Below are 27,466 nucleotides of genomic sequence, written 5' to 3' on the forward strand. Positions count from 1 at the left end.
AAATATCGCCAGTTTGTTTGAAGTGCCAGTGTGTTTCTGATTTTAAAAACGCCCTAACTGGAACCACATTTCAGTCCCAAAGTCACTCACGGGCAGGGAGGGTGGAGCTCACAGACACACACACACATATACACACTTGAACAAACAAAACAGATCTCTCTCGGTCAGTCGTTTCTCTAGACATTCCTGGCTGCCTTTCCATGACCCTCCCTGCTCCGTCTCACTTTGCTACATGAAGCACTGGATGGAGAAGATGGATTTGGCCCCGCTATTATTTTTCCATCAGGTTTTCAATAACCCATTCAACTATAACTGTAGAATACAGTGTGTTTTGCTGAATCTTGGGTTGTAACCTAATCTGCACCACATGCAGATACTGTTGCATTAAAACTGACGACGAGTCATGAAAGCCTATTCAGCTACAATGATCTCAGCGTCATAAATCACCTCAGGACTGCTTGTGTCAGACCACGCTTGCTCTCAAAGTGACGTGTTTAAGAGTGTGTGTTTGTTTAGTCTCCATGAATATGAGAGAGATGCAGACAAAGACAGACTGAGCAAGACAGAGACGGAGAGCATGGTGTGTGTGTGTGTGTGTGTGTCAGTCTTAACTGCCTACCGCAGCGTCCCACAGTCAGGGTTAAAGAGATTCTCCATCTTGCTTCAATTAACCGCTCAGCACTGTTTGTATCACATTCCACCAATATAGGTTACCTTTTCCAGCACAGACCATCAACCCTGTACCCCTGCTCGACCCTAAAACCCGACTCTAATACCCACCCGCCTGTTAAACCCACCTCACCCATCCAGATCTTTCCCCTTTGGAGCCCTACTCCATAGAAATACACCAGATCAGCACCTCATTACGACCACACCTCTGCCCAGAATAGAAGCCCACTGGCTCCATAACAAGGCTCTGTCAGGGCCCAGATATGTCACACCTTTAAGTGGTTCTCACCTTGTGCTTCTCGGAAACGCGCTCTGTAGGTCATTGAAAGGTGACCATGTATCGGGAAGTTTAAGGGGCAAGAGCATCGGACAGAGAGGCTCACTAAATCACAGCTGTTTGTTATTGTTCCTTCCTGCCTTGCTTCCTTCCTTCTACTCTCTGGCTTTTTCTGTGAATCTGTCTCTCTCGTGTTCAGCTTCTCTGGGGCGCCTATCCATTACCCCTATCCAAACAGGAACAATTATTCATAGGCTTGTGTAGTTTAAGTGTTAAGAATCCTCCTACTGCAATTTATTTTCTACCCTCTTCTTCAGTCTTTGTCAGTTTTACCCCATTCCCCCACTGTCCCCTTCTCTCTCCCTCCCTTGCATTGGTCAAACAACAGGGCCCTTGTGATAGCCAACGGAGGAAGTTACCAATAAAGGGAGATATGTATTTGACCGGAGAAAGCGAAAGAGGGACGGGTGCATGTATTAAAGCCAAGAAAAGAATCATCTGGAGATGTTTAAGTTGGAAAGGCCAGTTTCCGGTGTCTGGAGCAGGCCAAAAATATCCAGAAACAGAAAAATCCGGCAGGGAGGGGAAAGGATGTGATCTTCTACATTCGGCAAAGTAAGCCGAATTGTGGGCCTGCAGCATAAACTATGGTAGCTACAAAACTGTTCAAGCCAAGCACATTAAATGTTTTTGCATCTTTGTATAGCTTAATGTCTGAGATTTCTGATGAATCATGCAAATTTAAGATTATGAACCGCCTGTCGTATTTCAATTACGGTGCAACCTCAGGTTGGTTATGGCAAACTGAATTTATGAAAGAGATCTGAAAAGTTAAGCTAAAGTTGTCTTTAGTCAACAAATGGCCGAGTATCCCTGATGCTGACGGTTAAGCGGAAGATCTGTGCATGCTGTCCATGTGCTACATGTGGCCTCACACTGTTTTCATATTGCGGGGATTACCACTACTGTTGTATGTTGTAACACAATAATAGAAAGCAGACTAGCCTATGCTTGCAGAGTCATTCAAGGTCTGTATTGACAGTAGGTATAGGCCTAGCCCTGCCTTCACAGCACACATTAGTATCTATTTATGGCACCAAAAACTGGACTGATGTTAACAACTTGGTGGTTTCAACGGCTGCTGCTCCAGCTGTGTAAGGTGAACACAGAAGCCCAATTTAGGTCACACACACAAAAAAAAGTCAGTCCAACGGCTGCAGTGGACTGAATGCCAGGAATCATTCAAGCAACCCAAACCTGAGAGCAAGAAGATCTGTGTTTTAAAAGTGCAGACAGGAAGTGACAAGCTCGAGAGAGAGAGAGAGAGAGAGAGAGAGAGAGAGAGAGAGAGAGAGAGAGAGAGAGAGAGAGAGAGAGAGAGAGAGAGAGAGAGACCAGACCAGGGATTTAGCTGAAACATTTAACCGTTTCAGGCCTATGGAAATCTATCATGGCTTAGCATATAAATGTATAGCCAAAGTAACAAGACATGTGAGGAAAGGGTCTTTCAAGGGGCACTCTGTCTCCCTCACAAAGCCTGCGTTTGTGAAGGTACAGCTGGTTTAATAGGCAGACTGTGTGATCTGCTCATTGTTATGTATCAGCAGTGCATCGCTTGTTTTAAAGGCAGACTATTTGCGTGCTCTGCAGACACAGATGTCTGTTTGGGTTTGTAAGCACACACACACACACACACACACACACACACACACACACACATGCACGGAGAGAGAGAGGGAGAGAGGTCTGCAGTTTCTCATGGCTGTGAGCTGCTGCAGAAAATTCCCCCTCCTCTCCTCCTCTCCTCCTCTCCCCGCCCCCACATCTTGCCTCCATTATTCCCCGTGTTTTCGAAGCAACTCCGATGACAGCGAGAAACATAGCTGGCAAGTGAAGGCAGGCTGGGATACCTTTAGCCATTTCTTCCGTTCGTCCCCCCTCGGTTGCTGACCGTTGGTACGGTCTCCTGCTATCCGCACGTTCTCTCACACACACACACACGCACACACACCGTTTGTGCACGGTGCCGGTAACGAAAGAGGGGGGGGGGGGGGGGAGTGTCTGTCGACCGGGACTAGCCCCGTGAGAAGCGCCCTGCTTTCGGAAGAAGGGAGAGAAGCCAGCCTTGCAAAACGCTCCGCAGTCGCCGTTCATTAGCGCCGAGTTATCTCCAGCTTGAATGGCGAAGACGTGAGATGTAACGTGTCTGTGGCGTCTGGAGGATACGAGACACAGTGAGCTGCGTCGGCTGTAACTAACGTTAACTAATGGTCACTAGCATGGATGCTGATGTGCCTCCTCCCCTAGGCCGGCCGGGGAAAAGCGTGGTTTTTGACGATTTTCTGGCTGTAACAAGACTCGATTCTTTCTGGGATTAATTATTTTTATTTTTTATTTTTTATTTTTTGTCTCTCCCTCTTGGAGCCAGTTTTGTGTGGGAGCCTCGCAGAGAGCGTTTGTTTGCAAGGTAACTAACTAATGACAACGTTATCGCCAGCACTGACCAAAGCATCACTGACAACTGTCTGTGTGTGTGTGTGTGTGTGTGTGTGTGTGTGTGTGCTTGCGCGCGCCTCTGTAATTTTCGTGTCAGCTCAAGCGAAATAATGAAACGTTTTTTAAAAAAAATGGCCGCTTTAAACATTGTTCATTTTCATGTCTTGTCTTTTAATTTCACCGTTTCTTGCCAGTGAGTCAGGCTCGGGCATGCAAGTTAGCCAATTCAAACCTGACTAGTAATGGGGCAGAAATGTTGGTGGATTATGCACAGCATGAATCACACACAGGGACAAGGGGACGTTGCCAATACCACATGTGTTTTCTAGCCCATGTTTCTCTCACTGCAGCTACAATGTAACGTAATGTTTACAACATACGATAGAGGTCAGAGTCAAGATGTTGTAAATATATTCAGGGGTTTTAGTCATGGTAGATAACTCTCATGGTGCAGCAATATTCCACATTTCTTTCTCTTTTTTTGAACAACAGTGTAATGACAAGAAGCTATTCATAGAAACTTTAATACATTTGGCTTCACGGTGGATAGAAACTCAGTAGCATGTGTCCAATACCACAAAGTGAATTCTATGACTAAAACCAATATGCGTCTGTCTCTGCCAGATTGGGCTGCCTAATTTTAGCCTCAAGGCAGTGATTTGTTACCTTGACGTTAGGGTTTGTACTATTCCCAGGTGCCAGTGTGTGTGTGTGTGTGTGTGTGTGTGTGTGTGTAGGTGTGTGTATATACACTATCTGCATTGCAGTTTAAATTATTCTGTAGACTAAAGTAAGATGTTTGGTCTGTGTACTATAGTCTTGCCCTCTCTGCTACCTCATGTCAAAGCTTAGTATAGACGAAGATTCGTTGAGCCAGCAAAATGTTTTCAGAAATTAAATATTTGCATACAGTCTAATACCTTTGAACCAATATTTGATACACTTGGCATCTCTGGGTTGCTATTGTACCTATATTTGTTGTCATGGCAGTAATTAAAATCACTGTATACAGTATAAACATGGAACGTTTTGGAAAGGTTATGTAACTCCGTGACAGGAGGGTGGGAGATAATAACAAAAGCCAATATTGTGTGTGTGTGTGTGTGTGTGTGTCAGTCACTGTGTGCACAGGTGCACCCAATCTAAACCCTCAAACCACAAGAGATCAATGGTGAGTGGGAGGGTTAAACCGAACCTTTCAAAGTAGAAGCCACACATACACATGTACACATCCAGCAGAGTTCACACAGGGATGAGTGTTGAGACACAACTCTGTCACTCCTCCTCTCCCTCTCATTCTCTGGTATCTTCAGCTCTCTGCTAAACTCTCACCTCCAACCTGCCACCTGGACGCAAGCTGGCATGAGCGGTGAGAAAGTAAGGAGCCTGTTGTGGACACACCCTTACTAAATTGCAGGAGCCTCAGGTGACCAATTTGAGTAGTTCGAGTAATTTGAGAGTTACAAACCGGTTACGCTTGTGCTCGTGTTTGCGGCATCTTATGCTTTGGAGAGAGTTCTCATCAAATGTTTGACAATGAGGATGTCTCTCCAACCTTTCCTCTCTTCTCCCAACATTTCCTAACCCCCCCCTGGGGAGTCCCTCCCCATCTCCCAGATGTGAGGGAAGTGTGGGAGGAGCCCGGGAGTGTTTGTGTTCCTCAGGGTCGTAGAGAAACTCCACATGTGCTGAAAACACCACCACACACACACACACACACACAAACAGACCCTAACGTGCTGAAGACTCCGGCCTAGTTGGTACATCGTCTCTGGAAATCTTTGACTTTATTTCTTATGTGAGTTCATTTTAAACCACAGTCTTGTATCGCGCAGTAGCAAACGTTCAGACGGGTTTGGAGAATTGGGTTTTTAGAGAACTGGCTTCGTAGCTCACGTGAAATGTTTGGTCTGACCCGTGTGTATGTGGTGCATACTTTCCCACAGTTGACTGTTTCATCATTGCACCTGCTCAGTGTTTACGCCTTGTTTCAACATCGCAGACACACACTCGTTGTTCGACGCGTTGTCAGCAGACAGCTTCGCTCTTTGTGGCCCTTGAGTCCATAATGGATTTCCAGCTGGATTTCCGGTCAGGCAGGAATGCTAGAAATGTCAGCGAGGAAGAGACGTTGTCTCTATTGGCCCATTGTGTAGTTAGGTCAGCTAACCTTGTTAGGACTTCACTGAGATAACACACACACACACATATACGCGCCTAGCTTGCCATAAAGCACATGTTAAATGGAAATGGAAGTACATTTCTTTGTATTATTGGCATCAGTGGAGACCCGTTTGAATCTGTATAACATGTAATACATAATAGATCGATAAACGAGCATCCCTTTGTCTTCTTTTCTCAGATGACAGAGGGGAGGCGATGTCAGGTCCATCTCCTGGACGACAGGAAGCTGGAGCTCCTTGTTCAGGTGAGTCCCTCTTCCTCCTGCCCTCTATCTCTTCCTCCTCTTTCTTCCTCCTCTCTTTGCAGACTCTCATTTTCTCAGAGCGAGGGAGAAGTGATGTCTGCCGTCCCGAGGGAATCAATTACTGCCGACCTAGGGAAATTTGGTCGGCAGTAGGTGACTTTGCTCTTTCTTGATGCTCACCTGATCTCTCCTCACATACACACACACACATACAAAACACACAAGCGTGCATGCAGGCCCTGCCCTGATTTACTCTCCCTGTAGAAGCTATGCATCCCAATGCAGAGTTCAGTGCTAACAATGTCCTAAACAGAAAGTCTCACTGCTTCACTGCTCATTTTCCATCACCCGTCCCTACTGTCTTCCCGGAATGCCCCAAATCATCTGACAAAAAAACATCAACTGTTTGTGTAATTGGCAATGTTCCCCCTTGTCCTACAAATGTCTCTGTGTAATTGACAATGCTCCATCCTATCCTCCAAAACGTCCAGGACAAACAAAGCAGCATGCTGCCCCCCTCCCCCCACTTTCAGCCTTCAATCCTCCCAGCAGGCCTTTTCTGCAGTAATGTCCAAAAGCAGCAGCACCCACAGCACGCCCGCCACGCCCTTGTTAGCCACCCAAAGCCCCTCCACCCTGTTTATGTACTACTGTAGATCTGCTTTATGTTCTATACCCAGGGTTAAACCCTACTTTGGAGGCTTTTTAATATCACGCATTAACACACGTTTCATAAGATTGGGATTTTTTAACTGTTCATAAATTGTGTGGCCCTCACTTCACTTTCTCTTCATTGATTGTTGGTGTCATTCACTGTCATCATCTAGAAGACCTCTCTCATGGTTTGGTTTCAAAGTATTTCGTTAGAGGCTCCTCCCACTCTTCCTAACCTCCTTTAGCCCCCTTTGACCTGGAAAAAAAGAGAGAAAGACAAAAGAAGGTAATTGTCCCCGGAACATGAGAAGAAGAGCAAGAGTGGAGAATAGAAAGATTGAGGCAGGAGGTTTCGATGGAGAGAGAAAAGTGAGATGAGAGCTCAGGAGTGGAGAGACGGGAGATGACACTAAAGTGATGGGAATAGAGAGAAGAGAGAGAGTGTGTGTGTGTGTGGGGGGGGGGGGCTGAGGATAGGTCTGCTGACTTTCTGATTTGATTACTCTGCCAGAACTGATCCTCTCTTTCAAATTGGTACTTCTTTCTGCCCCTCTTCCTCTCTCTCTCTCTCTCTCTCTCTCTCTCTTCCACTCTCTCCATCTCTCCTGACTTTCCACTCCTCACTCTCCATATCTTCTTTTCTCAGCTCCTTGCTTGCACTCTGTCTCCTTCTAAATCTCCCAAATACAGCTGCAGCAGCTCCGTATCTCACCCATCCATCCTCTCCTCTGCTCATTCTTCATCCTCTTGGCTGTCGAGAAAGGAAACAATAAGGAAATACACAAACAGAGACTTGTAGAGTCTAATAAAAACAGTAGTATATTACAGAAACTTGAAGACATTGTGAGGGAGAAAATCTGTTCTGTTTACCACATAATATACACAATGTAGCAAATGTTTTTTTTTACAGTCTGGCGATGGTATTAGCTAGAGAGAAATGAGGGGATGTTATTAACAAACCATTGTCATATAAATCAGGAAACTGCTTGTCTTTTCTCCCTCTCTCTCTGTCTTCTCTGCGTAGGGCCGATGTACAAGAGGCCAGTCATTTGTTTGTAGGACCAGAGAATTCGGATGTTATTCTTAGTTTTGGTGGTGAACCAAGAAAAAGAAAAAAGGATTTCTTGAAAGGGTGATCATAATTCACAAGCAGTGTAAATATTGGGATATTTCTTGACTTCACTTGATCGTTAAACAGCAGTGTGGTCAAGTCAGCCCTGTTGTGGTTGTCAGTGAAGTTCCTGTAGCACGCCAAGCACACCGTCCGGCTAGCCTCTGAAAGGGCTGCATCTCCGTTCTGTCACTGACTTGTAACATTGACCAGCTGTTTAATCCCTCAAGTGTCATTCAGCTTTTTTCCTCTTCCTCACCCCCCCCCCCCTTCCTCCTACCTTTGATAGCGTGTCCTCTGTGGTTTGTTTATGGAGCAACACCTCATTGGCAGGGAACTATGCGCCAGAAGGCCGTAAAGATTGAAGCTAACCACCAAATACACCACCGGGTGAAAATATATACGTCAGTCATATGGCTATCACTCCCTACGGCTAGAGTGGGGTAGGTTGAAGAGGGAATGGGGCTTTACAGTCAGCTGTGCAAGAGTCTTGCCATTCCATTCCAATGTTTATGTGAAGAACTGTACATTAATAAAGAGTCACTTCAGGGGTTTTACCGTAACGTGGTAAGACGCTATAGAGCACAAGTCTGTACACTGTAAAGTATTAGTTAAAATATTGCAAGATGTCAGGCTAAAACACTTTGCCTTACCCACCCTTGGACTCTTAAGGACTGGCACTGGTAAATCAGTTAGCGGTCCCATAAATCTGAGCAATCCTGAAGGCGCCAAGGGCCTGACTAGCTGTTTGCAGAGATTTGGCCGTGACTTGCTGCCAGCAAGGCAAGTGAGCTACTGTTGTGTGTTAGTCACCTGTCTGGGAGTTTGGCGTTAGCATGTCTCCTCCTCGCTTGCACCTCCCTGTATTTCTTATGCTGTTAATTATCGGTGCTGCTGAGGAGGCACCGTGCTGAATGTCTATTAGCAGTAATGCTGTCTGAGCGAGCAGCCAGAGACTGTCTGATGGATGGCTCCATAGTGTGTGTGTGTGTGTATTTGTCTGCATTGCCCGTATATGTCTGGAGTGTGTGTGCGCATCAGTTATCGTGTGTGTTCAGCGTGCTATATCGCTTGCTATATTAGCTGTCATTCACCGTCTGTATCGCTGTTGGTATCTTCCACAACATTATTACACATCCGTTAGGGATCTGCCATCTCACAGATAAGCTGCAGCGCCAGGATGTGTGTGTGTGTGTGTGTGTGTGTGTGTGTGTGTGTGTGTGTGTGTGTGTGTGTGTGTGTGTGTGAGTGAGTGCGCGTGGAAGCGGTGAGTCGTCACTTGAAGTGGGAGCCAAACTCAATTATACTGTCCAGTGCGGCCCATGTGGTTTTTACAGTCTGCTTGGTATTCATAACAATGGCGAGGCAAGGAGCTCAGCTGAACCTTAGAGGGGTCCTTCTGTCCTTTTCCATCTGTAGACGTGCACTTGTGATGTTCTACTGTGTATCCGGGGCTCATTTCGTCTCCATATCCCCTTTCTGACAGTTTACTCTATTTGTCCGTTTGTCCCCCTGCTCATTGTTTGTTACGCTGTGGTGGCATGGACGCTGTTTAATCGACTGCTGTGGGGTAATGAGAGACCACGGCTGTATGTGTCTCAGACTGAACCAAAACATGTATTACTGCTAATACTATAAAGATAGCCTGCTGCCAGACCTAACATGTGCACATCTAAAACGTTTCTGAGCGCTTCAAAGAGATCGTGTGCTGCTCTTCCATTTGGAGAAACAAAAGAGCCCGTCTTAGCATTTGTGGACGGGACTACTAGAGTAGTTTTCTCAGAGTCAGACAGTTAAGATCAGAACTTTAATTACTTAAACTACGCACAACCATAAATACACATTTTGCATGTTGAGAAGTACGTTGATCATTCTTAATGTGAATATGCATTTGAAAGGTTTCTTTTAATGATAACCTCGATATTCCTTAACATAGCAGAATGGGAGTCTCCTACTTACCAATGCTGTAGGGTTGTGTTGGACGGTGAGATCAAAGAGACAGAGTCAGCTAGTACGGTAGCCATGTTGTTTTCTATATAACACTTTTATGTGATACATAGGACTATAAGGCAGAATCAGCCTATATGTTAGCATCTCTCACTGCTATTCTCTCCAGAGCTATTTAGTGTTGCAGGATCACTGTAGGCATCGTGCTTGTATGAGATCTAGGTCATTGGAGTTGTGTATATGTGTGTGTGTGTGTGTGTGTGTTTGCGTGTATGCCTGCTGTGCGCATGACATCACCTTCCTTTAAATAGCTCTCAGTAGCTTCTGTCACTGAAGTTCTAATTGTGCACTGAGTAGATAGTACAGGACCTCAGGGGGAGATTGTTAAGAATGTGTAGCTGTGTGTGTGTGTGTGTGTGTGTGTGTGTGTGTGTGTGTGTGTGTGTGTGTTTGCAAACAGTATATGTATGCACACAGTATGTATTCCTCTTGTTGTCATGTGTACACAGCACATGCGTACCTCCTGTGTGTTATGAGTGGGATGCTTGGATGTTGTGTACTCTATGGGCTCTTAAGTGAATATGCATGCAGATTTGTGTGTGTGTGTGTGTGTGTGTGTGTGTGTGTGTGTGTGTGTGTGTGTGTGTGTGTGTGTGTGTGTGTGTGTGTGTGTGTGTGTGTGTGTGTGTAATGAGTGTGTAGGCAGTGAGGCACACCCATGGTTAACCTCAGGGTGGGGCCGTGCTGTTGCTCAGGATGTCTCAAACCAGCAGCATATGGCAGCGGTCCCCGGCCTCTGCTTGGCTTTAAGATGCTCTGCATGCTCTGAGCTCTGTGATGAATGGAGGTTGTCATCATATATAGCTTGGGCAGTATTCCACAGTAACAACTAGCTAGAAAGCTCTTATGCTAGCTGCAGCCCCCTCCATACTATACAGTGGTTGAGCCCAGAGCCATGACTCTGCAGTAGAGGTTTGGGTCAGACGGGCAGAAAGGAGGGAGGGGAAGGGCAGGGTATCTGCACTGTCAGCAACATCCACACACTCCATCCATCTTTCTCTCTCGCTCTCTCTCTCTCGCTCTCTCGCATTTATCTCCTCCTCTCTTGCTCTTTTCCTCTTTTTCACAGTGTTTGTCAGAATGCTTAGTCATTGCAGTAGATCGATAGCTGATAGATACATTAACATAAAGCTGTACACGTGTACTTGTTCCAATTAAACTTGAGTGTGATAAAGCAGTACACACAGGGAAAGTTACAACTAATGCAAACATAAGCAGAGCAATAGTAATGTTTCTGTCCCCCCGGCAGCCCAAGCTGATGGCGAAGGACTTGCTGGACCTTGTGGCCTCTCACTTCAACCTCAAGGAGAAGGAGTACTTTGGAATTGCATACACAGACGAAACGTAAGTCCCATTGAAATAGTAATGCCATTACTGCACATGGTGTATCAGTAGCCCAGGACTGTCTCTTCACTTTGTCTTGTTTGTTGGATCGGGTTTGTCAGCGCTTCCCCATAATATCATAGCTAACTCCAGACTGTCAGCAGGTACACTCTGTAACAACACGTGGGACATATTGTACTAGAAGCAGACAACAGGTATCAAAGTTCAGGTGCAATCAGTTGCTAAACAAAGTAAAATGTGCAGTATGGGAACATGTTCATATGTTTCTTTAGTCTTAGAAAACCTGTGAACCTGTGAATGCCAAAGGCGCCAAGATCAGCACAGTTGTAGTCAGAGATGACAGAGATGGAAAGACTGAAATTGAGAATTCTCTGTCAAGTTTTAAGCATAATGTGTCGCAATTTTGGTTTCCAATTACGTCAACAAAGCCAAACCTCCTTTAATTGATTTCTGCTTCGGGTTTATTTATTTAAAATATTTGTGCTTTCAATGTGTTTCCACATGTCTTGTCTAATATTTGTTACATAAAACAGGATTATTTTAGTTTCCACATTAAGAAAAAATACTACTTAAATTCTATCTACTCACTTATTTTAAAAAGACAAATGGCAATGTCAAAAATCAAAAAATAGATATACACTTTTTTCATGTTTTCACTTCTTTTTCACTTTCAAGTAAAAGGGGATTTCTACCTTCATTCGAGTGACAATATGAATCTCATGGTGAACAATAAACCTACGTACGATCAAAAGGGTTTTGATGTTACGATGAGGCTACTGTTGTCGCGCTCTGGGCTAGCAATGGGTCACAAGTCTCTGTACGTGAGAGGGATCGCAACAAGAACTGTGCTTGAAATGCAAAAATGACATTCAAATTAGTTTTATTGTGTTCGGTGACCTATGAAGACAGCAGCACCACAGCATAGTCCAGAACTAGCCATGCAAAGATACAACTGATTTACATACAGGCAAACATCGCCATGGCCTTTGTTTTCTCTCTCTTTTTTTTGGTTTTATCTCATGCACCCACTGATGCCAGTCTGGCCTCTGCTCTATGGCATTTACATGGCTGTGACACATACTGTAGCCAATGTCAGTTTAGCCGAGCAACATCAGTCTCAGTCCCCCCCGGGGGCTTATTCTATTCTATGATGTGTAGATTTGTCGCGTGAGCCTTCGGGACACGGCTCAGCTCTGACCGCTCAGTGGTCAGAGAGGCCGTTTGGGAGGGAGAGAGCGAGAGATTCAGAGACAGAAGGAGGGAGAGTTTGAGAGAGATGTTGCTCTGGAGACCATGCAGGGTTACCAGGGTGACAAGCTGTCTCTGCATTTTTCTCTCTCTGTTGGAGGGAGACAGAGAATAGAGAGGCGGGGGGGGGGGGGGGGGGGGGGGGGGGCAGTCGGGAAGACATGGTAACAGGAACAGAAATGTAGGAAGGCTGAAGCAAAAAAGAGGTTTTTGTGTGTCCTGGTTGGTTATTCAATGCCAAAAGCATTAATTTGATGTTATGTGTGTTTTTTTGTCTCATCAGGGGCCATTTTAGTTGGCTTCAGTTGGACCGCAGGGTATTAGAACATGAGTTCCCCAAGAAGTCCGGTCCCATTGTCCTCTACTTCTGTGTCAGGTGAGTCTTTCTTCATTAAATTAACCATCTGACTTACACATACAGTGTTCAATGGTTTCTGATTGAATGTGTGTGGAAGAGAGAGAGAGAGAGAGAAAGAGAGAGAGAGAGAGAGAGAGAGAGAGAGGGAAAGAGGGGGGGGGGGGGGGGGGGGGGTGCATCCGTATATGTGTTTGTGTATGCACATGCCTTCATGCGGTAATAAGAACAGATTAACGAGGTTAGTTATGACAAGCCGCTGTGAAATTGCTCTGACCCTGGTGTTTAACTCCCGCCACAGGGCCTCAGCCAATCATGAGCCTCTTAGACCTCATCAGTATGCGCTGCATGCAAATCCCGTCAAATAGCTTCAGGACTACAAAGTGCTGTGTACCCCAACAAAGATGGCAGAATCCCCTACAAAGAGGAAGCCGTACCCATGTCTTCTATCTCGTTAGCACTATACATCTTTATACAGAAGCACTTAGACAAGGCCGGTGTGCTGCTCGCTTGTGAAAAGTTCACAGGGCAGAAAATATTCTGGTACTTGACTCTACCAACGATGAGGCAGGTGCCCTTGCAGTGTGCTCTTCTTGCTGTTGCTGTAGTGGAGTCACCTCCTCGGTTAAAGCCAACTCTTCTGTGACCTGTTACAGCAAGGGCTATGAAATACCTCTTTCCATCCCACACTCCTCTCTCAGCCCTTTGCACTGCTCATACAATGGCCCCACTGATATGTGAAACACACCGGACTCACACACACACACAGGCACTGGATCATGTGTGTATTTGTGACAAGTGTTTGTGTGTCTGTGTGTTTCTTTGTTGGTGTGTATGAGGGTGTTGTATCCTGTTGAAAAAGAAAGAAAAAGGCACCTGACCTGATAGACATTTTTCAATCTTTCTTGGTCTCAAATGAAAATGCACAGCACTTCCCAACACACACTCCCAGACACACACGCTCTCTCTCACACATTCTCAGTTAGAGCCCGGAAGGGAAAGCCAAGGCTTTGTTTGGGGTCCGCTGTTGCGCTCCGTCCCCAACGTGTCTCTATGATGTCATATACACCCTAGCAACAAACATAGTAACGTGACGCACATTAACTCTGCTGAACAATGTCATTGAGTAGTCATTTCCACGGCGACATTTACGACTCAGCTCGCCGTGACACAAAGAGGTGACTGTAAAGCAAAATCGTATTCTTAGCACATAGACGTATTGTTCACCCTATTTAGTGAACAATGGTGTCATTGTGCAATATGATACAGCCAAAAGATGTGCCGATAAGTATATTTGGCTGCAGTTACTGACGTATTAGTCATCCCCCGCTATTTTAGGTAATTGCATCGATAGTCACGGTGAGATATATGAGATATAGAACCATAAAAAACAACAGTGTGTGCGTTTGTCTGTGATGGTCAGAGTGGGGGTCACTGTGTGTGTATTTACATAAACTAATAGCTGTTTGAGGATGTGATGGTGGTGGTGCTGTGACATTTTGAACTTTGACACCATTTTCCGGCTTCATCCTCCCGTTTTTCCTCGCAGTTCAGTCTAATCTCGAACCTCAATCTATCCAAATGTCACACTGACTACACCTCCCTCTGACACACACACACACACACACACACACAACCCTATTTCTTAGACACCCGTACACACACATGTGCAGATTCAGGACTATAATGGAACAACTGTCAGCCCAAATGTCAGGCCTGAATCTATTATCAATTTGAGCATATTGTTTTCATTAGCACAATCTTTACGGGTTTTTTGTGTGTGTGCATATGTCTGCGTGGGTGCGTTTTGTGTGCCTGCGCAGGTGCATGCACGTCATGTATTTGCATGCTTACGTGCTATTTGTGTGATGCGTGTGTTCCCAATGAATGCTAGGCAGATGCCCACCTCCTGCTGATTCAGTGTGTCCCTTTTCGCATGCTTGCTGCTGTGCTGGCAGTGTGTGTGTGTCTCATCAACACTGTGGCTTTAATTAAATGTTCGGACTGAATATTGACACGGCTCCTCTCGTTCTCCCTTGCAGCTCAATTGGCAACGCGGTTTAAGCCCTCCCAATATTGATCCTCCCACAATCCCTCTCACTCAATACCTGCACGCTCATAAGCACACAAATCGACACATGCACTCACGTGTGTTCATAGGAACATGTGCTTACGTCACATTACACACACGTGTAGAGACACATCAAGTCATTTACTCACGGCGTTTAGTGTGTTATATCTTGACGTGTCTATTTCTCACCAGAGAAAAGCTAACAATGAGTAGCTTCCTAGCGTACCGTCGTAGCTCCCCCTCTGGCTCTGCATGCCCCCATGAGCTAAAATTAGAAGGTATTATTATGTTAGCTTCCTCCTCACCGCTCTGCCAGAAGTGGGTTACTGTGCTTCTCTCTCTCCAGTATGCGTGTGTGTGTGTGTGTGTGTGAGTACTGTATGTGCATGTGGAATCACTACACAGAGCTGATGATGCAGAGAGGCAGACAATGTGTGGAGTGCATCATGTGCACATTCAGTCTGTGTGTGTGTGTGTGTGTGTGTGTGTGTGTGTGTGTGTGTGTGTGTGTGTGTGTGTGTGTGTGCATTCAGATTGTGGAATGTGCTCACACTAACAAACTAATAATGGATCATTGCCAGCCACCATGGTGAGAGAGGGAATTGGTTTCATGGGAAGTGAAAGGATGTTGGTACACAGGGTCAGCTTCTGGTATGGTGTGCCCCCCTCTGGTCACTTTTGTCATTGCACACGACACTACCATAGCCTGCATGTTTAACTCGTTATCCTATTATGAATGTGTTATTTTTGTTTATGACGCAAATACATGATAAACCTCACTGGTGTTTTTTTATAGAACTGAAGGTCAACTTGTGTAATTGATCCCTTTGTTGTTTCAAATGTATTGAAGACGTCCCTTCTATGTTTGCAGGTTCTACATAGAGAGTATATCTTACCTGAAGGACAATGCCACTATTGAGCTGTTTTTCCTTAACGCCAAATCCATCATCTACAAGGTAAACTATTTTGTTGCCATTATGTACAGTCCTTTTACTGTTGATGTGTTATAATGGAGGGATGTGTTAATCCTGAAGGCTTAACAACGATGGGTGGTAGGAATACTCAACGAGAATGACGTTGAAGTGTGTTGTGAGTACATTTCAAGTTTGAGTTATGTGGAGTAATTATGTTGTTGGAAGCGTGCCACTTCATTCGCCCATTTCTTTCTCTAAATGAAGAGGCCTGCCTGGACCTCGGTGCTCTACATTGATTTGGTGAAGCAGAAAATGTGAACCATTGGCATCAGCTGTTACCCATCATGTTATGTGCTGCACCACATTCCAGCAACTAGCGAATCATTTGACACACTTCCTGTCATCTGTCTGTGTTGACGCACATTTATTTCGTTGTACAGTTTTTTGCAATTGATAAAACACAAGTTCTGAAGCTAGGTCTCTCTTTGTCAAAAGACTAACACACACAACTACTACACACAAACACAAAAAAAGGCCAACTACACACTGATGTGCTAAGTATAACATACTATCATCTAGAGGCATTTTTATTTGTAGCATGCTGTATATATAGACTATGGACAAAAAGGCAATGGGGAAACATCGATTTTGTTTATTTTCAATACTCATATACTCATTACTTTAACTGAAGATGACATGACATCTATGCATAGATATACGGTGACTTTAGGTTAGTGTAGAGAACATGCAGTGACACCAGTGTACAGTAGTTATTTGACTTGACCAGAAGAGGGCGTATGTGGCCTGAAGAATAATAATGGGCCAGTCAAAGCCAGAGAGAAAACTGCCATAATGTTATAAGACATAATAGTCAATCTGCTGACAGTGGTGGTGAGCTTCATCAGAGCCAAATCCAACAGATTTAAATACAGAGTATTTGTTGAAAGCATCTTCAGTATGGTGCATTATAAACAGGGTTTGTTTATGCAAGGGGTATGAATGGGTCCCTTGACTAATGTTGTCAAATAGTAAAGCAAGCCTAATTTCACTGTACAGGTTGTCAAGTTTAAGCCTATTGCTCCATTTGCGAGGACCTGTCACGCTGTAGCGTCCATTAGGAAGACGGGGAGACTCGAACGGCAGCGACTATGAAACCCAAGTAGTCCAGAAGAGACCGTCCCACAAACAGAAGCTTTCTGATTCCGTCCCACCAGTAGCTCTGTTAATATGTCCTTGACGGAGATATCAGATCCCTCTCTGCTCATCACACGTCACCCCTGATAAGAAGTTCAGCTTAACACCAATGATCTCTCTACCAGCTCTCCTGACGACCCCGTGGAGGGGGAGGGGCCAACAGAAAGAGAGCCAAAAAAAAGGAAATGTAATTGTTGCAAGTTCTCAGCAGTTCAAATAAAGTAGATCAGGATATATGTCGTCGTCCCCCCCTCTGCTGTCAGTGTTTGTATAAGTAGTGAGAAACGTTCTCATACAGTACAATAACACACACTAAGGGAGGATTTGTAGCCACGCTGGGTGGTACACTCAGGGTGGGTTTGTGTCTAGTGTTTCATCCTGGCTGTCTGATCTCCCAACCAATTAAATGGTGGATTGTGAGGGGAGCATTCCTGGCATACTTGATCCACTACTCACTGCCCACTAACCCTTATCCTTCTCCCCCTCAATGCACACATAGCCTGTCATGTATATGTACGCGCACACGGTCGATGATTACATGCACTAACGGCAATAACAAAACAAACATCACTAATAATCATTCAGTTAAAAACTTTTACTTTTTCCTCAGGAATGTCCACATATCATCAAATAACAAAAATAAAAGTAATAGAATTAAAAGGCGCCTTTGGAGAATGTACTGAGTGATCAGTAACCAGAGCGTCCATGCCAGCCTTGAACCCCCTCAGTTGGCCACTAATCTCTGAGCTCCATCCACATGAAGAGGTCATGAAATTAGAGAGGGGAGAGAGGAAAATAGAGGGGAAGTGGTCGGGGGATGAAAGGAACTAGCAACCCATCTCATATGAACAGATGATGATCAGAGGCACGGCCACTTTTACTCCCAACATCGGCACAGTGTGTGTTTTATTTATTTACTTGCAGTATGAGAATGTGTCATTCATGAGCCCTGTCCTCTCTTTTCTCTATTTCCTGCAGGAGCTTATTGAAGTGGACAGCGATATTGTCTTTGAAGTGGCTTCCTTTATTCTACAAGTAAGATTAAGTGTGTGTGTGTGTGTGTGTGTGTGTGTGTGTGTGTGTGTGTGTGTGTGTGTGTGTGTGTGTGTGGATGTCTGGATATCTATCTTTCACCACTAGCACATGCAGCCAAACATACTTGTGATTCTCGTAGTCGTATATTGCTCTGCAATAAAAGTGTTCTTCTAAAATGTCTCCGCAAGCTTTTGATTTTCATTGACTTTGATTAAACATTAAATTATCTAATGCACTCATCAAACTGTCAGTAATCTGCAATGACGCATGGAGGTTTTAAATCCTAAAAAGAAAATAACCTCAACTGTCTTTGCTGGTAGCAAAATTCTTGGCTCCCAGCTGAATTCTTGGTGCAGTCAGTCGGTGCTAATGTATAACAGAGCAGAGGGGAAACTCTTATACTTCACAAATTATCCTCAACGCCAGCCCTTTCTCTCTCCTATCCCTTTCTCAGAGTCAGTCCATTAACTGTGATGCTGCAAGGTCATGTTACACATAGGCTGAGCTGAGTGGTTTGTCTGTGTGTGTGTCTGTGTGTGTGTGTGTGTTCTGTATGCAGGTGCAGATGCACAGTATCAGGTCTCTGCTCTGCAGGCCTTCAGAGGTTTCACTCCAGATGGAGGTTTAGAGTTTCTCTCTGATTCCAGCACAGCAGACCTGACTTCACATTCACCAGTGAAAACAGAACTTAAACACGCGTTTTATAATCACTGCTTGGTGCTCTCTTATCCATTTATGTATTTCCTGTCTTCTCTCACTACTTTTCTTTTTCCCTTTCTGCTTCACAGGAGGCTAAAGGAGATTTCACCAGGTAAGCGTTTCACTAACTTGTTATGATTATCTGTAATGTACATATAAGAACGTATAGGTTGTAGCTGGGAGTGTTCTCTACCTATTTTTACATCCCATTTTCTGTCTCAGTGTCTTCCTTAATGACAGGGATGGTTGGGTTGATACATGTCGATTCAGAAGGGAGATAAACAATAGAAGTGATATCAGTGGTTTCTCCGCTCCTCTGCGTTCCTCTTTGGTTCCCTCTTTTCAGACTGTGCTGCCACTCATGAAGAAAGCATTACAAAGGACTTCATGTATTTGTGTGCATGTGTGTGTTTATACACAGTTTGTGTGTAATGAAAGACAGAGGGTCTTTGTTGGGAGTTTTAAGACAGGGCTCACCATTGGGCCATAATAAATGTTCCCTAATATACCAACAGAAAATGTAAAAAAAAAGCTTTCCAGTCATATGCAGGTTTCCCGTGAGCTACGTTCCACATGTGGCTCTTCAGTCGTAGCCTCTGTGTGATGTTGGCCTAAATGTTTGCCATCTCTCATCCACTCAGCCCTTTGTTGTAGCACAGATAACAGACTACAGCTGCCACCACCTCTGACCTCATTTCCGCCGGTGAAAGGAGTAAATAAACACAATATCCTGCAGAGGGCTGGAATGTGACACACTCTGGAGACATTCCTTTCTCCCTCCTCCCCCTTTCCTTACCCTATTCGTCCCACACACACATGCCTCCCTTCTGTAAAAACTCTATAGACCCTACTTCATACACTGCACCCCTCCTCCATAATGTTTCACTCTATCTGTCACAGCTTCTCCTCGAACAATACCAATTATGACTGATATTATTGGCTAATATATTGGCTCTTTAGATATCATTTTTCTAAAATAAGTGTGAAATCGTTTAGTTTGTTCCAAGAATTATCTTGAATCAAGAGTAATTCTATTGATGCTAGTGGGATCAGTCTACTTTCAATCATTTCACAGGCGTTCAATAAATCTAGCAACAAGTGAATCTGCGTTGGAAAGAGGTCGACTTTTTGTATAATTTCAAACTGCTTAAAGCAAAATAAGATTCCGAGACTTATTATATGACTTAGTGACTTGTGAATATGTCACAGTGCCACAGTGCACATGTTGTATTTGTTCAGATTGAACCCTTGTCTGCCCTTTCCTCAAGAACAATGCAAAAGTTGTGCCTACAACCACATATACCTAATGAGTAGTTACTGGATATCAACCATTCCAGACACACAGCTGTGTTCACACATTGAAGAACAGGCGGGCTGGGTGAATGGGATCTCTTCCAGGGCTTTAGCTCATAGGTTGCCATGTTCCCAGGGCTTTCCCCAATCCTCCGAGGCCCAATCCTCCGAGGTTCTCAGGGATTAGAGTCGGGTATTAAGACCTCCTGCTTCTGGAGGTCTGAAAAGCCAATCTCGGGCCAAGTTTCTCTGCGTGGTTCCCTGTCTCATTTACTCTGCCTTTGTGGTTATCTTTTCCTCCATCACATTTCTATCTCCTTTTATCTGTCTTTATTTATCTTGTGTGGTTGTGTCTGTGTTTGTTTCTCTCTTTCCCTCTCCTGTTTCCTACCCTCGGTGTCTCTGCAGCTGTTCTGAGATAAACAGCGTCCAGTAAGAGCATTAAGGCCATTAGCACAGATAACATTTCATTTTTAAGACATTCCCCGAAAGACTCAGATTTGCAATAACTTGTTGCACTAAATATTTCAAGAGTTCCCTTTTCTACAGCTATCGCCCCGTCAGGGCTTGACTGAAACGGTTCGGCCTACAGCAGAGAATGATTGTTCTTGCAAAAGTGGTGTTGACCGTTTCTTGCGGTTTCTCCCTCACAGTAATGATGCAACCAGGTCTGACCTGAAAAAGCTGCCTGCTCTGCCCACCCAGGCCCTGAAGGAGCACCCGTCTCTGGCTTACTGGTGAGAGGCTAGTCAGTTATCCGGACTCTTAACAACTTGTATTGTTTTTACCACTCCTAATATCTTTCCTTTTTCTCTTTATTTACTGTCCTACAGTGAAGACCGGGTCATAGAGCATTACAAGAAGATCAATGGGCAGTCCAGAGGGCAAGCTATTGTAAAGTAAGTGTGTGTGTATGTGTGTGTGGTTGGGTCTGTTCACTGTATGGAAGGCTTAACAGTACATATATGTAACCCTTACATGTCTGTCTTTCTGCTCCTCACAGTTATATGAGCATTGTAGAGTCTCTGCCCACATATGGAGTACATTACTATGGTGTTAAGGTACAGTTGTTACTACTCTATCTTTTCTTTTTTTTCACACATTTGTGTTGACTCTGGACCTGCACGCAGGGAGTTTGGGATTTGGAGATATGCTGGAGCTTAAAGCTATTTGTACTCTCCTTTTCTCTCTCTCTCTCTCTCTCCATCAATCCCAAGCACATGCACAAGCTTTCCTGAGGTATTTTTCTGTTGTGTGTTTTAGGACAAGCAGGGGATCCCATGGTGGCTGGGGCTGAGCTACAAAGGCATCTTTCAGTACGACCACCAGGACAAAGTCAAACCCAGGAAGGTGAGATGATCCTCTTCAGTTACTCTTTCAGTGAGCTTTCAAACATCAGCTGGTATGATTTCCAAAATTGCTAAAGGTTTCATTTTTGGCACCTACTTCTTTGCACCCTCCTTTCTGTAGACAAGTGGGTATTTAATACAAACAACATGTTACTTTAGAAGGAAATGTTTTCATGGCCCCCACTGTCTATTTTTTCCATTCAGTGAGTCGGGATATTGTGTTTGGGAAGAGAGCTAACAATGCTGTACAAATACTACTGTCTGGAGACAATCAGGCTTGGAATGTTTCGCATCCTTTGCTGCTTTTATTTCTATGAATGGGGTCCTCCTTCCAGTGGATGCAGCCAGTGGGTCGTCTGTGGAAGCCTTTCTTACCCCTGACCTCCAGTCGTCTTTAGGGCCTTGGTCTCTTGTATTCAGCCTTGTTTTACAGGGTGTTAATGGGGTTAACAGCATCCCTCCATATACTGACTGACCACCAAGACACTCTCACACACACACACACACACACACACACACACACACAGGAATTGGACTGAACTCGCCATCCTGATGAATACTTCCTGTCTGACACAGCTTTCCTGTTTGCCACTTACATTGTGCTCTGTGTGTGTGTATATGTGTGTGTGTGTGTGTGTGTGTGTGTGTGTGTGTGTGTGTGTGTGTTTGCCTCATTCCTCAGTACTCCATTTGTTGTAGCTGCTTCGGTGTTGAATAACCTTGGAGATGGAAAAAAAAGTGCAGTCCACATTGTCTCACATCGTATTCACAGACACAAACATGCTGAGAAACCTGTGAAAAGGTCACAAACAGTGTGTTTTTATTACACAAAGTATATAAGAAGAAAGTGTTAATCGAGGGATTTTAGATATCCTAGAGGAAGTTGAAGGGAATAAAGAGTTGATAACATTCCCACACAAGAGACTTATCAAGCATTCAGCCGCCATAGCAGCAGTCAGTGTGAGTCACTGGTCCGTTAAGCTTCAGTTCTGACCCCCTCACTGTCTCCCTCTCTCCCCTCTCCTTCCTTCTCCTTCACCCTTACACACACACACACACACACATTTAAGAGCAGAGACTGGGCCTCCTCACCGTGCAAGTGGGATTGTAGTCTAAGGAGCTTGACCCAAAAGAGATTTGTGGACTGTATGTCTTGTTAATGCAACATCACAAGACTAAATCCCGATGAACAGTAAGGTTTGTTCCACTAAGGCAGAGAGAAGAGGGGTGGGTGGTGCTCCTTTCCGGAGCAGTTCAATGTGTCATAGGCAGAGACACTCATAGAGGTCACTAGGAGCTTTCCATATGTGATGGTATTAACGAGAATCATCGCTATTTCAGCAAACCTAGAAGAAGAGTTGATTCAGTGAGTCAATCAACCAGTCCAGTACCAGTAACCACTGACTCACACCGGTCTTCAGTACTGTGACTCAGTGAGGGGGAAGCAGAACACTAATTATGAGACATTATGGGGCCAATTACCGTCTTTTGTTATAGTAAAAAAGATCGAGGTTTTTAACACCATTCTCATTAACAAGCGACTTAAGTGACTTCAAGTTGTGCTGTAGAATAGGCGTGTGTTCTCGAGGCAGTTGTGTTTAATTAGTCAGTTCTTTTAACGAGGGGAGATCCCTGTTGTTTCTAAATGCAGACCATCCACCGCAGCCTCAGCATTTATTTGGTTATGTTAACGTACTTTTCCCCCTCTGCTTACCGCAGGCCACATGCAGACACACATACAGTCCACACATACAGGCGTTTACAACTGAACCACACACCGTACTAATGCCTCGTTAGTGTGTTCTGACTCATTCAGACAGAGATTATAGGGTCTGTGTGTTGACTGACTACCTGATGGACAGATTTAAGGGAAAGCTTCTGTCAACACTGTGAAGAAGCTGCCAGAAAGTTCAATCAAACAAAGCTATGGTTTCAATTAATGCCATCTCACATATAGATTCATGTTCTGCAGGGGATTGAGATCACACACGCACTGACTTTAGCTTCAGTCTGTGTTTCATTTGAAGCAAATAGGCACACACAGCCTGTTCTGATTAGTTTTTCCATAAATGTCATCCCTCCAAAACACCATAACCAAAACACAAACAACAGGAAGTGCCTCCAGAGTGTATCTGCATCTCCATGACAAACGGTGGATATAGTCTTGCACACCAGAGCCCCACCCATGGGTGAAACAATAGCCTTTGAGGCCTCAGGTCCAGTTCTAGAAAATAATAATTCACATATGCTATTTAAACTTCCTATTCTTCCCGTAATCTCCGAGGTAAAGACCTTTACACTCTATCAGATCTGACCTTTTTCATCTATAAATGGCTTTTCGCTCGGGCGCACAGACAATATAATAAGACAGACGCGGGTCTGTGCACATGAACACCCAGCTTGTTTATGAATAACGACCAGTCCCTTCCTCTGCTTGTGCATGTTTTGTGCCATTGTGTGTGCGAGTGTTGTACGGACAAAAGGATGAGGATTTATAGCATATGCGCGCATACACGCAGCAGCCTCACCCTAATACCAGAAGCACCCAACAGCTTTGACTGAGTTCCTAGCAAAGAATCTGTCAGCATGTTTTTTTTATCAGATATTCACGCTATTGGGCTTCTGGGCCACTTTTTGAAACAGCACATAATCACAACAGAAATGTCTATTTTTAAACTTGAAGGGGATTTGATTTCACCTCGTTGTAGATCATGTGACTGCTGATTTGACACTCCAGATATATTTGAACACTATTTGCACACATGCACAACCTTTCCTGCAACATCAAAGACTAAAATTGCAGCAGCTTCTCTCCGAAAGGAGAGCACAGCTTTAGTGGTCTCGTGCCTGAACACAATTACAAACACCCGTCTTATCTCCACAGCTCTGGCCCATATGTAGCCAACACACACACACACACACACTTGCACAGTCGCTCACTCACTATCTACCCTGCCCGCTATATTTGGCACCATGCTACATTAGCACTTCACACTCCATTGAAAATGTACGGTACAGCAACAGTTTTGATAAGGGCGCCGGTTTTCTTGCTTCATGCTCGCGCACACACGTACACACACACATAGACACACTTACAGCACATAAATACATACATTAGATTGTTTACATACTTTTTTCATCATACTTCTTCCCCCTCCTCCCCTTTCCTCCCTCTCATCCCTCCGTCCATTGTTTTCCCAGGCTGTTAAAATTCCTGGACTGTGACCTGTTCCTCCCTGAGCTCCCTTTCTCCTCTATTCCTCCCTCATCCCGTCATAGCTGGGTCTTCCACTTCTTTTCTCCTGTTTGTCAGTCTTAAGCTTTACTTTTGTTACTCATGGTTAGTCAGTGCACATCAGGGGTTTGCGTGTGTGTGTGTGTGTGTGTCAGCTCCAGCTGATAGATGCAGGCCCACTTGTGTTCTGAAATAGCCCACACTCTTCTCTTCTCTAACAAGAAACAGACTCGGTGAATGTGTGTATGTGCGAGTACACAGAGGTCTGACTAAACAAAGCAAGGCCACTTCAATTGCTGGGGCCACAGAAAGCTTCTTTCCCCCTTCATCACTCCTCCCCTGACCCCTCGTCACACACACACACACACACACACACACACACACACACCTCCCAACCACATCGCCCAAAGCAGGAAGCACAGTCCCTGAGGGAGGGAGGAGGGGTCAGGAGTAGGGGAGACATTAACGCCCCCTCCCTCTCCTCGCAAAGCTACAGGAGAGGAGGAAACTTAACTTTACACACTTTCCCTCCACCAACACACACATGCACATGCCTACAGATGGTGAACACCCACCCACACTCATAACGTCCTGTTCCCCTGCGTCTGGGAGGATTTTAGATACACACATGCTGTGGAGTACGTCTGGGGGGAAACTTTCTCGCCCAGCTGGCTTTGGCTCCATTTAAAGAGGAGCCGATGGTTCATAAAGAGGACGGAAAAGAGGAAAAAAAATCAAATCTGAGCAGAGGAAAGAAAGTCTCCTCCCTCTCACACTGTCTTTCTCCAGAGTGAGGTCATCCAACGAAGGGATCTGATGTGGACATGGCCGCCTGGTCTGGACCTGATCAGAGAGCCACAGACTAGGTCCTCTCCCTCCACCTCCTTCTCGGTTCCCAACTCCTCCTCTTCGTCAGCTTCTTCCATTTTTTTTCTCCTCTTCCTCCGTATCCATTGCCCTTTCTCTCAAAACAAATTGGAACATACTCAGAAGAGAATGGAGGATTTGGCTGAAGGCTGTGTGGATTTAATGTGAAGCATGTTTTTATTTTAGCAGTCCTGAAGAGTGTCTGTTCCTCCTCAACCTCAGGTGTTCCAATGGCGTCAGTTGGAGAACCTCTACTTCAGAGAGAAGAAGTTCTCAGTGGAAGTTCATGACCCAAGAAGGTAAATTTACAACACAAATTTAAGCAGAGTGTTGAGCTGCATGATACCAGTTCTACTTCAGTGATTGAATGTTATTGCTATTGAATTTTCTCCAGCTAATATTTGGAAGTGATGGAATTTTCCCTCAGTTATGGACACCTTCCAGTAGTTTTTACTACAAATTACCACTGTGCCATATGTGAATTTGTTAACATTCAAACTTCAGTGCAGAAAAGGAGAGATTGGAATCTAATTCAGTAATGGTTGCAGCATTTGTCTTGGCAATAGAGCAAGATATTGGGGATGTCCCGGCGGAGCCTGACACAGATTGATAGGCTGATTATTAACACACTCGTGCGGCCGCATGCATGCACCAACACATGTGCTCTTTCACACACACACACACACACACACACACACACCTCAGTAGTTGACCACAGAAGGATAGATGGCTACGCGATAGCTGTTTTGCGGAGGAAGTGACCTGTCTCGTGTTTATTTAACATGGCTGTATATGTGGAGTGTTATTCTACAGACAGAGGAAGGGAGGGAGTGAGAGAAAAAGACACGGACAGGGTGAAACAGAGAGCGGTGGGGTTTTCTTCAAAGGAAGCTGTCATTAGGGTGAGCTGGTCGGTTGCTTAGCTGCAGATGTCTGTTTAAATAAGGATGAGTAAACAATTGGGAACATCGTGTGTGGCTTTGCAAAAAAATATCTTTTGTATTCAGTGTATATAAGGAGGCCTTGTGTCCGCTCTTACTGTAGGGCGTCGGTGACAAGAAGGACGTTCGGTCACAGCGGCATCGCGGTGCATACGTGGTACGCCTGTCCTGCCCTCATCAAGTCCATCTGGGCCATGGCCATCAGCCAACACCAGTTCTACCTGGACCGCAAGCAGAGCAAGGTCAGCAGGCCCACCACATACTCACTCACACCGCAGACATGATTAGAAACGTGCATGAGATACAGCAGACTCAGCAGGCATGGTCAGCAAGATTCTTGCAATTAAACTGCTTAACGATGTGCGTTGACAAACCCCTCTCCGTTCTTTGTCTCTCCAGTCTAAGATCCATGCAGCGCGGAGTTTGAATGAGATCGCTATCGACCTCACGGAAACAGGAACTCTGAAGACCTCCAAACTAGCAAACATGGGAAGCAAGGGCAAAATTATAAGTGGCAGCAGTGGCAGTCTGCTCTCGTCAGGTCAGTATATGGTCAGTGTGTGTATGTGTGTGGGTGTGTGACTGTGCTTGGAAGAGAAGGAGAAAGAAACTCTGAATAACAGGGAGAGAGAAAGACTGATATGTGTGCACATTCGTCTCTGTGTTTGCACGTGTGTTGGTGAGGGGGAGTCTGGTTGACAACTGGAGAGACAGAAACAGCTGCTTCTGGAAAGAGGCCATTGATTCCCCGATGAATATTCTCACACACATACTGTACGCAAACACACCCCACCCAGTGGCTTTCTGTATGTATGGAACACCGCACCCACCCTCCATGTCTCACGGACACATCCTCCACAGGCCCCTGTCCCCTCTAAATTTAGTGGGTAAGGGAATGAATAGGGCAGCGGGTCAGTGGACAGCTTTGCCGCGGCCTTTAAAACAACGCTTATCCGTGTTGAACAAGTAATGAGTGTGACAGGAAGGGAACTGAATTTAGATTAGACAGCAAAATGCCCTTTTAAATCCAGACAGCCATGTAAAGTGTGTTGCATGCTATGAAAGTGAGTAATCAGGCAGAACACTGAAACTTGTCAGTAGAATTGTCCTGCGCGCTTTCCTCATTTAGATTTCTCCAGCTCGTCTTCCTGATCGGATCTGTTTTTTCTGTTTCCTCCTTAATCTCAGTACAGAGACATGTATCTGTCCCTAATCCCTTCCCTTTATCTCTTCAGCTATCCATTCCTAGTCTCCTAATCTCCCTTTTCTCCCCTCTCTG

At 44.9% G+C, this 27,466-nt stretch overlaps 1 protein-coding gene across 2 annotated transcripts in view; it reads left to right on the forward strand.

Annotated features, from left to right (window-relative positions):
* The window catches only part of frmd4a (FERM domain containing 4A), a gene marked incomplete at its 5' end in the record, with an annotated part of 51,600 nt that overhangs the window by 13,540 nt on the left and 10,594 nt on the right, over window positions 1-27,466 (forward strand). For both annotated transcript variants that reach the window (XM_079163245.1, XM_079163244.1), the window contains 13 exons: window positions 5,805-5,870; window positions 10,892-10,986; window positions 12,518-12,610; window positions 15,532-15,616; window positions 17,747-17,803; window positions 18,592-18,614; window positions 20,449-20,532; window positions 20,629-20,694; window positions 20,799-20,856; window positions 21,059-21,145; window positions 25,469-25,545; window positions 26,291-26,429; window positions 26,587-26,728. In XM_079163245.1, coding sequence (XP_079019371.1) covers window positions 5,805-5,870; window positions 10,892-10,986; window positions 12,518-12,610; window positions 15,532-15,616; window positions 17,747-17,803; window positions 18,592-18,614; window positions 20,449-20,532; window positions 20,629-20,694; window positions 20,799-20,856; window positions 21,059-21,145; window positions 25,469-25,545; window positions 26,291-26,429; window positions 26,587-26,728 — 1,072 coding nt within the window. The remainder of the gene's footprint in view (window positions 1-5,804; window positions 5,871-10,891; window positions 10,987-12,517; window positions 12,611-15,531; window positions 15,617-17,746; window positions 17,804-18,591; window positions 18,615-20,448; window positions 20,533-20,628; window positions 20,695-20,798; window positions 20,857-21,058; window positions 21,146-25,468; window positions 25,546-26,290; window positions 26,430-26,586; window positions 26,729-27,466) is intronic.

The sequence above is a fragment of the Pholis gunnellus genome (genome assembly GCF_910591455.1).
Source record: "Pholis gunnellus genome assembly, chromosome: 7".
Classification (NCBI taxonomy): Eukaryota; Metazoa; Chordata; class Actinopteri; order Perciformes; family Pholidae; genus Pholis; species Pholis gunnellus.